Source organism: Solanum pennellii, chromosome 7 (assembly GCF_001406875.1).
Source record: "Solanum pennellii chromosome 7, SPENNV200".
Lineage (NCBI taxonomy): Eukaryota > Viridiplantae > Streptophyta > Magnoliopsida > Solanales > Solanaceae > Solanum > Solanum pennellii.
In genome coordinates, this window is record NC_028643.1 from 43,885,919 (window position 1) to 43,901,991 (window position 16,073).

The window sequence follows — 16,073 nt, forward strand, 5'->3', positions numbered from 1 at the left end:
ACCTCGACAAACAAGTCATCATATGGCAATTCACATTGGTCATTTACAAAAGTTTGCACTTCATTTTTTTTATTGATAGTTAATTATGTAGAAATTAAGATGGAAAATCTTGTATTGTTACATGTTCGGTATAGGAAGTGGAAATGATTAGGCGTGTTTTATTTTACTTTTTTTATTTAATTCATTCAAAATTTTATGGAAATATAATAACTATTATTTTACAAAATTTATATTACACTCAATATACACGTTCTACGAAGCCATTCATGTAAAGAAGCTCTTTATGGAAATCATTGTAGAAATCCTTCGGCTGATTCATACCAATGGACGTAGAACAATTGAGCCCTGTTGACACCTAATATGGCACTTGTGACTGACTGTCTTATTTTGAATAACAGAGTAGTAACTTTACTTCTTGACAAAGCATACCAGAACCATGTATAACTGGAATTGACATACTAGTTGATTCAAATTTTATTTACACACTATCTTGTTCATTTAGCAACTATTGACATATCATATTTCACTATTTCACTATTTCACATAAAAACAGAATGTAGTTTCAAGAACAAAAACCATTCAGCTATCTGTACATCGACTTCCTACAAGCAAGGAGCGGCAGAAAAGAATGCTGCCCATTCATGGCTTCTTGAGGATATTGACTTTATGTTCTGAGAAATTTTAAGGATATATTAGTCAGACCAGTAAACTCATTTGAGAGAACATAAACCAATGCTATCTATTGTACACTTATCTCAACCTATACCCCACACAATGAACACACCACCGCGATGTGTCTCATTCAGACAGATACCACGCCTTCAGGAAGCGAGTCATTGTCCTTCTGTGGTGATACAAATCTACGGCAAGCATAGAGTACAGCAGAGTGGAATGCGGATGTGTTCTCCATAAATACAAAGTGACCAGCCTGCAAGATCGAGAAGGGTTTTGTCAGTAACTAGGGATTATCCCTGGTGCTTCACTTTATACTACTATGTAGTTTCGGGAAACAATAATCAGAAATAAGATTATTTTCTGAAGGGGGGCAGGAAAAGGGAAAGAAAGAGAGAACCTGAGGGACCCTAATTATTTCACATGGAACCTTCATATTCTTCCTTGCCTGTTGCGCTCCTCGGTAATTCATCCAATCTTCATGTCCATATATGAAAGCTGTTGGCACCTTCCAATCTGGTGCTCTGTGAATATAAGGAGTCCGAGATATTAGTAGAGAATCGCAGCTAAAATTCTCATCAAGGTTTAGAGAGTCGAATTACTTGACAATTTAACATCATGTGCCCCTAGCTAGTTCTATTTTGACTGGAATATCTAAGAGGCTTCTGAAATCCCAAAGCCCCATAAGAATAATGTTATTTCAAGATTTATTAAATAACTTTGTTCATAGGGAGGAGCATCGTGTGTAAACGTCCCAGACTGCGTAGAACGTACCAAGGGCAGAAATGGTTCATCAAAAAAAAAAAGGTCCACTAGAATTTCAAGGAATTCACAGCAAGAATTTAAGTCAAAATCCAGGTGCTCCTGGGTCAATATAGTCCTGAATCCAGGCATAATTTGTTGGTGTTTGGATATGCGATTTGGCCATGAAAATTGTGAAATATGAAACAAGTGGTTTTTGTTTTCAAAGTGAAAAATGGCATTTGGAAATTGGAGTTGACATGAATACAAATTGGAGTTGTTTTTGGACTTTTGTGCATGATTTGGAGTGAAAAAGGTAAAAAACTTTCTGGTGCTTTTCAAATTCCGGAATTCAACTTGTGAAGTGTCGAGTTGAATTCTGGAATTTTCTGAAATTTTATTACCAAACATGATTCCCTGAATTCAATTCTGAAGAAGTAAAATATTCATGGTCACACGGCCACTAAATGCTTCACAGCATAAAAGAGGTCAAATGCTTACAGACACGTTAAATAACAGGTATCAAGTAATGTGAACCCCATCCATCAGCAGAATACAACTACATTCTTTTACATATTTTGTTTGAGCTTTACTAACTTGTATGATCTCATCCTACAGACAATTACACACAGAGTATACCATGCCAAATCATATTGGTTACAGAAATATACTTACTCCACAAAAACAAATGAAATAATTGTCCCTGGCATTTTACTTTACCGCAATGAATAAATCAATCAACTATATCTCACTCCTATACTAGCTCTCGACCATACCTATTCCTCTCATATCAAGCCTACTTTACTCCAATATAAAATAATTTGCATTTCAAGGGATACTTGAGGTTTTCCTGATCTCATATTTCCACTAGGACATAAATGTTTCTTAAACAAAATAAGAAAAACTCCAGGCACATATAGGACCGAGCGAAATGTAAGAACCGAACATTTTTTTACAAGTTGTTATAGCCTAGATAGATGTTTTCACTTCAATTGTATTATGTTCCTAAGCTAAGACCTGCACTGACTCAGAGAGAGATATAGGTCTTCGGTAACTTTTCTCAATGTGATTTTAGGACTACCTTGACCTCTATTATCAGCTCCATTCGCTGTAGTATAGCACCTAATGCCAGTTCATATAGAGGTCCAAACAGGAGATGAAAATCAATTTAACCGTCAAAGATTAAAATATCAAATATCACAAAGAAGTGATATTTAGTTTATAATGGTTGCATGCTAGTCATCATGACCAGTTCAAGCATTTCCTTTTCTTAAAACGACAAGAGTGTGAGGGCTCCTAGCAATGGCAAATTAGTATACAATTGCAAATAATTACTTATTACACCACATCAGTCCAGCCATTTTTTGAATGCTTAAAATTACAGTGCCTGGGAATCAGACAACGTTATTTACAAAATCTTCATGGCCCTCATCCTTTTTGGAGAATAAATTCCCATGTAGTTGAGGCTCTTACTTACATTTAATTGCTTGAATTAATTGCATAACTGGACCATCCAATTCGTTTACTCATTTACATCCTAAAGTCTGTCTACATGGTGCAAATTCAATTGAATTAGCATTCTAAAAATAAGCTGAGGAATGGTTCCTATTAGCTTCGGAGAAGACCTTATTACAAAGACGTGAAGGCAAGCTCCATCTTACTGCATCAACTGTAATGCCGAAGAGTTCATTAAGTCTTCCATTTAGTTCCCTCATTCCCACCCTCTTATGTGAAAAAAGGACTATTGAGCGGCATCTATTTTCTCACTTTATATTTTTCCCCTTCCTGCAGGTACAGTATAAATTACTGCCGCACTGCTGATTGAGAAAAAACAGAGAACCCCATGCATCAAATCACTCATGATCTGTGCTTGCAACTAAATTGATACATCTCACATCACATGTAAATAAGTAGGGAATCCAAGTTCTACCTCTATTTTTTTAACGAGAACCTCATATTCCAGCAAAGTGTGACAAGCAGAAGCCATTATAGCAAGCATTATAAGAGCAGAAACTGAACAATACTAACGGATACAGAGCTGGACACTGTAAGGATCTACAGTAGCAGGAATTTTAGGTTTTCAAGTAATAAATACTATCATGCATTTGCATGTGTTCTTGTGTGTGAAGAGAAAGAGATGGGGGTGGGGAAGAGGGAGAGGGAAAAAGAGACAGAGAGTGGGTATATCACCTGTATAAAAGAGGACTCTTGGCAAATGCTCCAAAGGAAAATATATATTTTAAGCATAGCTCTCCACTAGGTTTTGCAGCCAAAGTGTGATATACATAATCTTCCATTAAAAAAACAATTGATATTAGAAACCTGAGATGTGCAATGTATACAACCATCATGAGAAATAAAAATACGATGCCAATCAATAAAAGATTTGCAACGTACCTGAGAGTAGTCTGGACGACTCCTCAGTCAAATCATCTCCATTAGAATATGCAGTAAATCTAGCATTTGTGTATTTGCGAACAAGGTCTGGACCCCATGGGCCTAAGCCTCTGCATTATTAAATTGCCAGCAATATTAGCACTCTTCAGATAAATAAGGCCACGTATACAACATTCTTTCAGAACTACCAGGCCAGTTAAAACCTCAATCCAGGAAAGGATCCCGGACAGCTAAAGGGAGCATCTTAGATCCATAGAAAGAAGTCAATATACAAGTATCAATAATCAAGTATATGAGTAGTGCCAACTCTATAAGTCAGTAAATATGCACAGGCATCAACATGTATGATTTTTCAAAAATCTAGATATGAAACAACCACCTGTGGAGTTGATCTTTTTCGTTAAATCATCGACAAATAGCGCATATCTTGTCTTAAAAGAAATGTCTCTAGCACTTAATAACTCTTTTAGTTACTGAACACCTACAGGATAATGAGAGAGTGAGGCAGAGGGAAAGGCTAGCAACCACAGCCCACAAGGGTACCCTTACTTATAAAAGGCATTTTTCAGGACAACGGCAGACTTTTCTTTTCATAAATTAAAAAAAATATATGTATGGCTCATGTACCACGTAAAATCCAAACGCATGATGAATAGCTTAATTTTACAGATAACTATGATAAATCAAAGAAAGAGAAGGTAAGTCCCTTCATTTCCTATTTACATACTAAGATGAAACACCCTGTTATCCCAACCAAACATCTTTTTGAAGGGGAGAAAGAAAAGGTTTGATATCTTTTTTTTTTGTGCTAGACATTTTGTGTTACGTACAATGTAGTGGATTCATCTAGATGACGCCAATCATTTCGGATAGAGGCATGATTAAGTGCTTGATGTCTTACATTTGCTTTCAAACTTTGGGAATGTGTGAACCATTCAAGGAAAGGTGACAACTAAATTAAGACAAAACAAACCATCAAGTGGGACTGTAGTCAAGTTTAGATAGCTAAGAAACCAAAAGAGTATAGTGAATCCACCTGTCAGTATCTTACATGGGTTCCCTCAGGTCCTTAATCATGCATTCCTCAAAAAACATTGACACCGAGGCAAAGCATTTGCAACAGAAGTACATATGCTCGCCATATGATCATATCATTCGAAGAAGGGGAACGAAGAAGCAATATATCATAAACATTTTAGGAGTTAGTCTTAAAATAAATTATGTTCGCCGAGTAAAGAAAAAGCTTGCACTAACCAGAAGCTACAGTGAGAAGAAGGAACAAATGGAAAAATCAGGCGTATCAAGAGTATCACCGTAAATGTTTGTATAATGCAGTAAAACATGCAAAATAAATGTCCAGCAGCATGTTAGACTAGAGAAGAAGCAAGTGTTTAGAAAAGCATCTACCTGATAACTTTCATCGGGGTAAAATTAGACTCCCACAAATGATTCAAGACAACTCCCTTCCAAGTTGCTCTGAACTGGGTCATCCGCTCGGACATATGTTCAGTTTGTGATGTAAATCCGGCTGGTCCTACCAGAATCAACTGCTGAACACGCTCAGGATGCTACAAGCGAAATAGAATCATTTAATCAGCAGTAAAATATACATGACCATATACATTTAAACTATAATTTCACATTTCTATGAATTTCTTGTTTTTTCTGAAAAATTGAGTTCAATGAAAATTGATCACCTTGAGAGCATATTTGGCAGCGACATACCCTCCAAAAGAGTGCCCAAGCAAAATAAAGTTGCTTAGATTTTTGGCTTTGCGCCACTCCTCAAAGGAATCGATAAACCAATTTTCAGTCTCTGCATTAGAAAAGATGCCTCTTTCAGAACAAAATTATTCAGTAAATAAGCCGCAGATATGGTATCTTCCAAATGAATAAAGATACTCAAATGTGTAATCAACTTGTAACGCTAACCTTCGGTACTTTTGCATGTGAAGTCGGGTCTGCTTGATCCACCCCAACTGCATAACACATTAGCCAGTCAGAGAACTACCAGTATGCTCATTTGTTTCGTTCTTTATTCTACATAAAAGTGACATCAATTGGAAGACTTCCACCACTCCTTTCGTTCTACTCTAGGACTTACAGCAGCAGCTCTTTGAAGCTACTGCTAACTAAAGAAAGCAAAAGGAAGCAACACATAGTCAATTAGACTGGTAAGCCTTCATAAACTTCCCAGGAGAATAAATAAGTGTCAATGTCACAAAACAGATACACCCTTTTTTTAAAAATCATTCTCAAGATAGGTCTATTTTACAAAGGTTGACACAGAAAGCCTCCATGTCACACTTGTATAAATATTTTCTACATAGAAAGGGCTGAAAATCAACCCTGATAATCTTTTAAAACTTTAAACTTTCTGCACTTACAGGTCAGGTAGTGCCTAGGATAATTTTGTTGCGAGCTATTCAGTTTGAGGGCAACGGCACATTGTGTATATCATTAACTACTAATTAATACAACTTGGCTACAACATTATTGTATCACCCCATAATAACATCAAGTAGGTTTCAAATGAAAAAATAGGGACGCTCAAAAAAGAAACTAGCACAAAGCTGATCATCCAACAACTACAGCAACTAGCAGGACTAAATGAAGGGATTGCTCAAGTTATACTCAAGTAAATATGCAAACCAAGTAACAGAATTTTACTATGATACACCCAAAGGGAATCTATTTTCAGTTGGTATTTAGCAGGATAAGTAAATATCTCCATCCAATGAAGATTTGAATGCTTGGTTAAGAGCATATTGTCCAACTAAATTGACCCAAATGTGTCCAAAGTGTACATTTATGCGCAATAACCTATAATTAGGACAATTTTACTTTCAGTATATCTTAGTTATTGCAACTTACCAAACAACTAAACATCTAGAATAAAGAAGCCGTTAGATTCACCCTTCTATATCACTTCACATATATGGGGTAAGTACCACTATAGAATGTTTCAAGAGGAAGGAAAACATCTGTGTGAAATTAGGAATGTGCTCATAAATTTACACATAATATATACTCACCCAAGCTGATCAATAGCAATTACTTTGAAATGCTTTGCAAGGGCATCAAAATTCCGAAAGAAGAAACCTTGAGAGGCACCATATCCATGGACCATAACAAGAGTAGGAGAACCCTCTTTGCTGTCGAAAGTAACAGTATTGATAAATCTCGGTTCATTGCTCACCGATCGAAACCATCTAACTTTTGAACCTGGTGGACCAGACCCAATGTTGACCTGCTCTTGAGTATAAGGAGTTCTAATATTGGACAAAAGGCATAAATCAAGATGGGCTCTGAGCATCAATAACCATAAAGTTGCAGTTTTTATTTGCTGAAGCAGGCATTCCACAAGATACAAAACCAAGAGACATACGAACTTTCATGATAGATGAAAGAATAGTTTGCATTAAGGTAACAATATTGCCCGACAGAAAATACAATGAAAAAAATTTTGTGCATTACTGACTGTAAAAGCATACCCAGAGTTTCCACTCCCTAAACCAATGAATACAGCAGTATTTGTAAAAGGAGAAGCCCAAACAAGCAACAAGGTTTTTGGGCTTAAAATGGAAAGCAAAAAGTGAAGCTCACTATTACGAAATATAAAAGTTACACATATATGAATCAATACTACAATAAATCAAATTACAATTCAATACTCTCTCAATCCCGACTTATATGTCCTAATTTATGTGACACTTTTTACAAGTCCCAAAATAATTTTACAACTTTTAACTTTATCCTTAATGAGATGATATAGCCATACAAATATTTATGATTTTAGACTAATTTCTTCTATCATTCTTAAAGTCCATACACAACGGAACACCTCGAGAGTAATTAATTTCAAGAATCCATTTACAATAATGCTGGTATTGATCTGACTTCTCAAAGTTGAGATTCAAATAATCGAATGTATTATTGTGACCACTTTCAGTGCATTCTTAGAAATGCACATCTGAAGAATATGGCTTCCCCTAAATCTACCTTACTTTATCACTTCTAATAACGCTAAAATGCAGTAGTATAAAAAATCATTTACCATGACATTAATTCTTTTTAGCATGATAGGTAACACATCCAATCAAATTAGTTACGGGAGCGTATTGTATGTACTGAAGAGAGAAATGGATAATTATGAGTTTTTTTCCATAGAGCTGGGCAAACTAACTTACACGCACTTTGACTAATCTAGTTAGTTAAATATTCTAGTTGGTGTGAACCTATAGCCTGAAACACGGTAAGTGATGTAGCATGAATTATGTGCAGTATTTTCTCCTAAGAGAAGAATTGAATGTGATTGAAGCATATACATGTATGAATTTCAACAGAAAATATACGAGGATTAAGTAAGAATTACCTAACAAGAGAAAGAAGACGTTTTTCAGCAGCGATGATGTGGTCAGTAGATGTAGGTATCCAACGAAGAGAAGAGGGCCAAAACGACCAGCGTTTTGCTCCGGCAGCTGTTGCTGATGAATTGATTTGTTCCGCCATTTTTACCAATGAATTCGATAACCTTCTTGGTCCGATGCTCATGCGATTGATGCAACAGAAAATTAATTTCCCCTTTTATCGCTCAAGTCCCCAAAATATAGGCGTATGTGCTAGAGTGTTCTCCAAGTTTTCTACCGCCTTTCCAAGAAACTCATGGTCATTCTCTCTCTCGCCAATTTCATATTTTAGTATTTCGCCATCAAATTGTATCAACAACGCAGGCAGTGACGTGGGCGGAGCAACTCCAACCGCAGATTTCATATTGCTAATTTAGTCAACTATTCAAAAGCATATTTTTAGCCCTTTTTTTAGTCAACTATTCAAACGCATATTTTTAGCCTATTTTTTTTTGTTATAAACAAATTTGTATGACAATAAATATCTATATTATAGTTTGTTTGTTTTTTAGAAAAGTTGGAAATTCTAAGTTTGGGATTAATCTAGTTTGGCAGACTAGTTTGATGAAACTTTATATTTGATATGTGTTTGTATGTCGAATGCCCCTACTTAACATTTTGTCAATTAAACTCTTAAACTCGTTAAAACACTATATTGTAAACATTTTCTCATAAGATCTTTATGTGTGTAGTCCAATCTCTTACACATGTAATTTCATGTCATTTTTCAATCACATGTCAGAAATTAAATATTAAAAAAATAAAAAAAAATCAAATATTTAGCTTTTGTAATTTTTTTTTAAATAATCATGTTCTTCAATCATTACGTATGCTTACAATTTGAGCACCAAGTTCATACAAAATAGATGAAATTCTTCTTTATTTGACTTGAAATTTCAACTTCAACTTCACTAACACAAGTTCAACGAGCCCCAATTACAAATTTGAATTAATTTCACAAATTCATAAAACTCATTTATTGTTCTTCAAACTTACTAATGGACTTTTCAACTTCTTCAATGCCAACCATTTCCCTTTACATAAGTGCATATCATGGTCTCCTCTTTGAATCTAACTAACACAAACAATAATTTCAACTTTTAAAATAAAAAAAGATTAAGAATTTAGAAAAATGGGGCATGAAAAAAGAAATTAATGGCGGGATTTTGATTTGTTGCAAAGATGAGAGTTGGTTGAAGAACAAAAAGAAAGTATATGACGGGTGATTTTGAACAAAAGAAAAGAATATGTATCGTGGTGATTTTTTTGAAGAAGAAGAGAAGAAAGTTTAGGGTTACGGATGGGAAGAGTGTTCCATGATAAGAGAAATTGGGGTGGTAGGATGGGGGTGGGTTAATAAAGAAATAAGTTTTTTTGATAAAGAATAATATTTTTAAATAATATATAGGTTTTTACGGGCTTGAAAGTGAGTGTACTCACACATCTTTCCAACTCAATAATATTATGCCACATAGATTTGGTCAATGATCATAGGGGTTTCAAATGCTGTATTTTAATAAGTTTAAGGGTCCAGTTGATAAAGTATAGAGTAAAAGGGTTTCGAATACAAATGGATACAAGTATAAGGATCTATCAAACCTTTGCTATCTAGTTTTGTCCTATAAATTTGAATTGATTTTATGCCGCATAGATTTGGTAATGATAAAAAAAAATTCAAATATTGTGTATTACCCAGAGGGCTGAATAAACTTAATGAACATACAAATTTCAGATGGTATGACTTACCTAAATAGAATCCTTAGATCAATCATTTATCTTATGCTGATGATACTATACTTTTATGTTCGGGTGAGAGAACATCAATCATAAAGATGATGTGGGTATTGAAGGAATATGAGCAAGTATCAAGGCAAATGATCAATAAGAAGGGTTTTTCTATCTCCATGAGAAGACACCAATTGGGGTGACAGCTAGATTGAGAAGATTGACAAGTATAAATCATGGGTCATTCCCTTTTACATATCTAAGATGCCCAGTTTTCTATGGTAGGAAGAATAAGAATCATTTTAAAGAGCTCTTAACAACAATAGCTAAAAGAATGTTGTGTTTGCAAAACAAGTTCCTATCTTTTCGAGGAACGCTTATACTAATTTCGAATGAGTTACAATCAATAGCGGTGAATCTGTTATCAACTATGAATCCTCCTAAAAGGATTATTGATCAACTCCACCAACTTTTTGCTAGGTTCTTTTGGGGTAAGACTGGAGGGAATAAAGGAATACATTAGATAGCCTGGAATGATATGTGTTATTCGCAAAAGGAAGGAGGGTTGGGTTTCAGATCATTACATGATGTTACAACAACTTTATGCCCCAAATTGTGGTGGAAATTTAGTACATCAACTTCTTCGCTATGAATCTCTTATATATGAAATAAATATTGTAAGAAGTGTCACCTCGTAATTGCCAAAGGAACTGGGGCGTCACATACTTGGAAGAAATTATTGCAGGTGAGGGAGGAAGTAGAACATGAGACTTGGTGGCAAATCAAAAGCGAAAAATCCAACTTTAAATTTGACAAGTAGACACAACAAAGAGCACTACACTATTGTCGCGCCCCATTTTTCATAAAAAATGGACTTTAATGCACGACCTAACAACTCTTTTGGACTTTTATTGAAGAGTCGTCACCTAACAAATTAAGGCGCGTTAGCGAACCTATGTAACCTAACTAATTCTAACTAAGGTCAACGAACCAAATATTAGAGTAAGGATTCAAATTACCTCGAGGGGAAGATGTTAAGCATACCTCGAGGTCCACAAATATGGATTCTGGCCTTATCTCATGCAATTTATGTGGGGGTTACAAGTAGTAGTTAAGGTCACTTCATTATTATTTTAATTAATTATTTAAACACACGAAACCAGGTGATAACATAAATAAAAAAACAAAGTATAGAAGATACGCGAGAAGATAGATTGCACAATTAAATATAGAAGATAACTTTTATTTTATTTAAATTACCCCAAATAATTATAATTAAGATAAATAACGGGGAAAAAGGGAAGGGAGACTGAGAAACTTTACGGATCAACACTCGACTTTCTTTAATTCTTCCAGTAGGCTTCCGTGTAGGGACAAATTCAAGGTTTGTCTCTTTAAGACTGAGTCGATGTCATCATATCCGTGGGGTCCAACTACACTTCCCCCACCACCGCATGTATTTCGTCTTGCAATGTGCCTAATGTCCTCTCTTAAGGTCCAAGAGGCATTGGACTACTGTTGGGATGGTTTAGACTAAAATAAAATATAAGACCCTCCTAGATACCAAGCAAAACACATAGGACAACATTTAGCATGTAAAGTCTCAAGTTGACCTCTAGATTTTATTAAACATGCTGGCAAACACAAGTAATTGTGCAAAGATTTCATGCTATAGTGTGTGCATACAAGTACTATAACAATTATTTATTAATTTTAGAGGTGCAGGAGAATTATTGAGTGTATAAAATAATTTTAGAGGTGCAGGAGAATTATTGATAATGCAGAAGTTTACTTAACTAGCAATCAATTTATTAATGTAGCATTGTTACTCAAATGAATTTATTTTAGGAAGAGTAAACAACAAATTTTAGAAAAATATGCCCAAGTCGATCAATTAATTATGTTTATGAAGCCGTGGCAGAAAAATCTCTTCAGAAAACTGTTTAATTAATTAACATATTGAAAACAGCGACAAGGTTATGTTTTTATTTTAGTCATTAGCATGCTGAAAATAAGTTAATAATATTTAATGAACATGATTTCTAGGTGGTTGAAAAGTCAAAACATTGCATAATCTATAGACATGATTTCTAAATATGAGCATGTTGAATCAAAACCTATTGGCATGGTTTCTACACCCACATGATATGTAAAATATTTTTAACCCTTATAGGCATGATGTCTAGTTATCAGTCGAATTCTCAAATATTAATATTTAGCATCATGTTCTAAAAAGTCACGATTATAACAATTTATCAATGATAATATGAAAAAGAAAACAAGATTGATTTTAAAATAGATAATTAAGATATTTTCATATGCTTGCATGATTTAAGTAAATATCGGTAGATTTTAACAACCAAACGTAATAAAATAAACCAAGCTATAAATGAAAGGAAAACAATTAACACATATATCCCCTCCCCCCTTTAGGCAACCCCCAAATTATATCATATATAGAGAGAGTTAGAATTACTACAAAATATTAAAATATTAAATAAAAGGAACGACAAAAATATTTATAAAAAAACTAGTTCCACTCAGATGATTGCCCCCTGCGACTCTTCAGATACAAATCAAAGTTTAACAAGCCCTGCTAATTGAAGAAGGACAATACAATACAAGTAATACAAAAACAATATAATAGCAGCTATTTACATACTTAGACAGTATAAAAGCAAGCAATCACACATATAGGATCGTTCATAGAAAAGGAGGAGAAAACTGACTCGGATGCTTCCTTTTATTTATCAATGTCCAATTTGGACTTATGCATACAAGTAAGTAACTAATGATTCTCAAGTTAAATACATGTATGAAAGACACTAACCGGTAAAGCAGTAAAATAACAATCAGCAATGAAGACAAGTTAATTCCACACTATTCGACCCGAACACAATAAAATACTTTTTAAGAGTTCACTCGGAAATTATTTTCAAGCAAAGAGTAAAGAGCAATGCAATAATTCTTTTAATATTCAAATGCAAGTAATGTCCAAGTATTGAAAAATGAGGGTAAGGAGTCCTTTTTTATAATTTTTTTTTGGAAGATAAGCAAATAAGGAAAAGGAGTATAGGGGGTCAATCAGTTTTCTTATTTTAAAAGAGTGAAATCAGATTTATTTTAATTAATTAATATTTTTTTGTTCTTTTTTTTTATTAATTAATATTTTTTTGTTCTTTTTTTTTTTACCAAATATAAAAAAGTAAGAGATCTATCAACTTTCAATCAAGGAAAAACGGGATCAATTAACTAACAAATGATATGCAAAAATCAAGTAAGAAAGGTAATAATTAATACGAGAAGGGTGATAATTACAACTAAAAAATATACCAATATACCTTTTAACATAGCCGGACATGATTGCATCTTACTAACTAGTTTAATTAAGGTAGAAAAATCAATTAACATAAGTCAGTAAAATAAAAATTACAGAAAATCCATCAAAACACATAAATTTAAAGGATAAAATTAGTCCAAACAAATTACCTTGTTGGAATTGCTTGCTGTAATTAAGACAAGCGAAGCACAATAGTTAATTGAATCCAAATTTACAACATTAATTACGCAGTGTAAGCTATAATTTTAAAAATCAATTTTTGATAATTTGACAAAGTCTATAAACAACTGGTAGATCCTAATTACAACCAAGCAAAGAAGGGAAAAAACAAATCAATCAATTAGTAAAACAACCAACAGTACTCAAATTTAACATAATGACAATAAATTATCACCAACAAACATTCTTGGATTTAATAAACTATTTAGGATCAATTGAGAAAACAAATATTGAGAATTAACAAGTCCATGATTATGACAGAGCAAAAAGACAAAACTCAATGAACCTGTTAAACAACCGACGGTAAATATTAACACAAAGGCAAAGAGAGAAATCTATCAGATCACTATTAAGCAAATGAACATGAATTTTGATTAGACAATTTCAACCTAGATATGCTTTCTAAACATCAGCATGTTACAAGACAAATTAATATATCATGACAAACTATATCATGCTCGAATTCTCAAACTAATCAAACTCATTCACAGCAAAGAGTTGAAATGACCATAAAGTTAATTAAAACTTACTTGGACGGATCTGCCAAGATCCATCTTAACAAGCTCAAAAGATTTGAAGTATTTGCCTGAAGTTGCTGTTAGTCCTCATCGGAAAAGAAGAAAGAGGCACCGGAGATAGAGAAGATTTCTTCGTAGCTGTTGCATGGAGTTGTTGACCGGAGCTTTCGCCGGAGCTACTTTTGTCTCGCTACTCCCTGGAGTCGAAGCTTCTGGTTTTGTTGTTGTCACCGGCTGCTACTAGCTCAAAGGAAAAATGGGCGAACGGAGGGAGATGAAGCAGTGTCGACTGCTGGGTGTTCTCGCTGGGGGCTATTGCCTTTGCGAGGAATCTTTTCGGTGGATTGCTTGGAGAAAGGAGGAGAGGAAGAGAGAAAATGAGAGGGAGAGAGACCCCACCGGTGATTGGGGTCGACCGGTGGCTTGCTGCTTCGACGTCTTTGTCGGATGCCGGTGGAGAGAAGAGAGACGAGAAACAACGGCTAGAGAGAGAGGAGGGGAAGGGAATGAAGAAACTTTAGGGTTCCTGCTGTTATAGAACTAAAAAAGGAAAGAAAATGATTCAAGATCTTGACCATTAGATTAGAGGGACAAACAACCAGAATTGAGATACTAATTGAGATACCTTTTGATCAAGATTTGAATGGATGGACGAGATTAAGATGGAATTTGAGAGTTGGATTGGAATTACCAAAATTGAAATAAAAATTGGCCAAAATTGAATGAAAGGGTGGCTATGATTGAAATACAATTGTAATTGAATGGGCTAGAATTGAAATAAATAAGAACAAAACAGGCTAAGATTTAAACGATTTTGAGAAAATTTAAAGAAATGTTATTCAATTCAAATACTACAAATATCATAATATATTTTATATAATTAAAATCACTTCAATTTTAAAACAATTGAATAAAATAAATATTTTGAGTTTGTTAATAATTTTAATAACATTTGAATAATATTTTCAATATTTTTAATTAAAGTATGCATACTAAATTATATAATTTTTGGACAAAATCGACTAAAATTTTAAACTTGAAATATATTTTTAAAGTACGTATTTAATCGAGTAGCCTTCCCCAAAAAGGTTAAAGGTTGATCAAAATTGGGTGTCAACACAACTGCCCTTGGTTGCTTAGGAATGAAGGATGAATTGTCGTGCTATCAACGTTGACTTAGTAGCCGATTTTGTTTGACCGACGAGAAATGTCAGTGTGATCAATAGAAATGTAGAGTTGAAAAGGGGTATGATCGAAACTTTGGTATTAAGCTGCCTACATATTTATGGTTATACAAGAATCAGACGTGTGTAGTGATACGCTCAAACTTATTTCTCAAATAAGAAGTAAGTAGTATCAAGTAAAGAACCCAACTAATGAGGTTGGGATAGATCCCACGAGGAAAATAGTTCAGACTTAACTTTATTCTATTATTACTATTATTTAGACAACTATTTCCCTAGAAAACAAAAGACAAAAAAGGGGGGGTTTTATTTCTAAATTAATGAAAATAATTAACTAAATTAAAGTAAACAACTAACAGATTCAAATCGCGGAGCTTAGTCAATTAATAAAAGTAACTAGGGCTTAAGTGTTCCCCACAGGTTCCTAACTTGATGATTCTAACTATAACAATTCTTTCCTAGTATCTTGCATGTAAAGTGATAAGTTATGTATCTCTAAATCTTTGGTCCGGCATCTAGAAAATTTTACTCCGCACCTTGGTCCGGCTACGTGTGTTGCTATACTAACCCTTACCTTTACCTCATATTAAAAATTGTATTCGATATTTGACTAAGTTATTACCTCGTACCAGCCGACACTAGCCTATTAGATAGTGTACACTAAATCTATGTTGATAATTCTTTTCCTATTATCTACCTCCTTGGTCCGGCAAGTAGCATTAAGGCGAGTTCTAACGTTGGCCATATGTTAAAAAGACTTCTAAACGAAAGAATTATCAATACATGCAAGACACTATTATAGAATTGCTATTTTAGTTAGATTTTACCTCATTATTCATCCATGGTTCCCACAACCCTAGTTATGGAT

At 34.1% G+C, this 16,073-nt stretch overlaps 1 protein-coding gene and 2 long non-coding RNA genes across 4 annotated transcripts; all 3 read right to left on the reverse strand.

The window, feature by feature from the left end:
* Nucleotides 1-426: 426 nt before the first annotated feature.
* Nucleotides 427-9,119, reverse strand: LOC107026358 (probable 1-acylglycerol-3-phosphate O-acyltransferase). Of its 2 annotated transcripts, XM_015227302.2 has the most exons (9): nucleotides 8,186-9,119; nucleotides 6,846-7,082; nucleotides 5,743-5,789; nucleotides 5,508-5,626; nucleotides 5,218-5,378; nucleotides 3,811-3,920; nucleotides 3,604-3,703; nucleotides 1,073-1,196; nucleotides 427-928 (listed from the first exon to the last, which is right to left on the reverse strand). In XM_015227302.2, exons 1-9 carry the CDS (start codon nucleotides 8,362-8,364, stop codon nucleotides 803-805), a joined length of 1,203 nt encoding a protein of 400 aa, XP_015082788.1. In that variant the 5' UTR covers nucleotides 8,365-9,119; the 3' UTR covers nucleotides 427-802. The 2 variants fall into 2 exon arrangements, with proteins under 2 accessions (XP_015082788.1, XP_027774210.1); XM_027918409.1 differs by lacking the exon at nucleotides 6,846-7,082.
* LOC114077971 lies at nucleotides 1,885-3,597 on the reverse strand. Its single transcript, XR_003579366.1, has 2 exons — nucleotides 3,344-3,597; nucleotides 1,885-3,198 (listed from the first exon to the last, which is right to left on the reverse strand). It is a non-coding gene; the product is annotated as an uncharacterized LOC114077971 (long non-coding RNA).
* On the reverse strand, nucleotides 4,517-5,211 carry LOC114077970. The gene is made up of 2 exons (XR_003579365.1): nucleotides 4,847-5,211; nucleotides 4,517-4,762 (listed from the first exon to the last, which is right to left on the reverse strand). It is a non-coding gene; the product is annotated as an uncharacterized LOC114077970 (long non-coding RNA).
* Nucleotides 9,120-16,073: the final 6,954 nt, after the last annotated feature.

What these genes read in the sequence shown, in the direction of transcription:
- LOC107026358 (XM_015227302.2), bottom strand. Translation starts at nt 8,364, where the DNA reads ATGAGCATCGGACCAAGAAGGTTATCGAATTCATTGGTAAAAATGGCG. An exon ending in CTGCCAAATATGCTCTCAAG is followed by an intron (nt 5,379 to 5,507) that starts GTGATCAATTTT and finishes TTTCGCTTGTAG; the next exon opens with CATCCTGAGCGTGTTCAGCA. An exon ending in AAGAGTCCTCTTTTATACAG is followed by an intron (nt 1,197 to 3,603) that starts GTGATATACCCA and finishes TTATATTCACAG; the next exon opens with AGCACCAGATTGGAAGGTGC.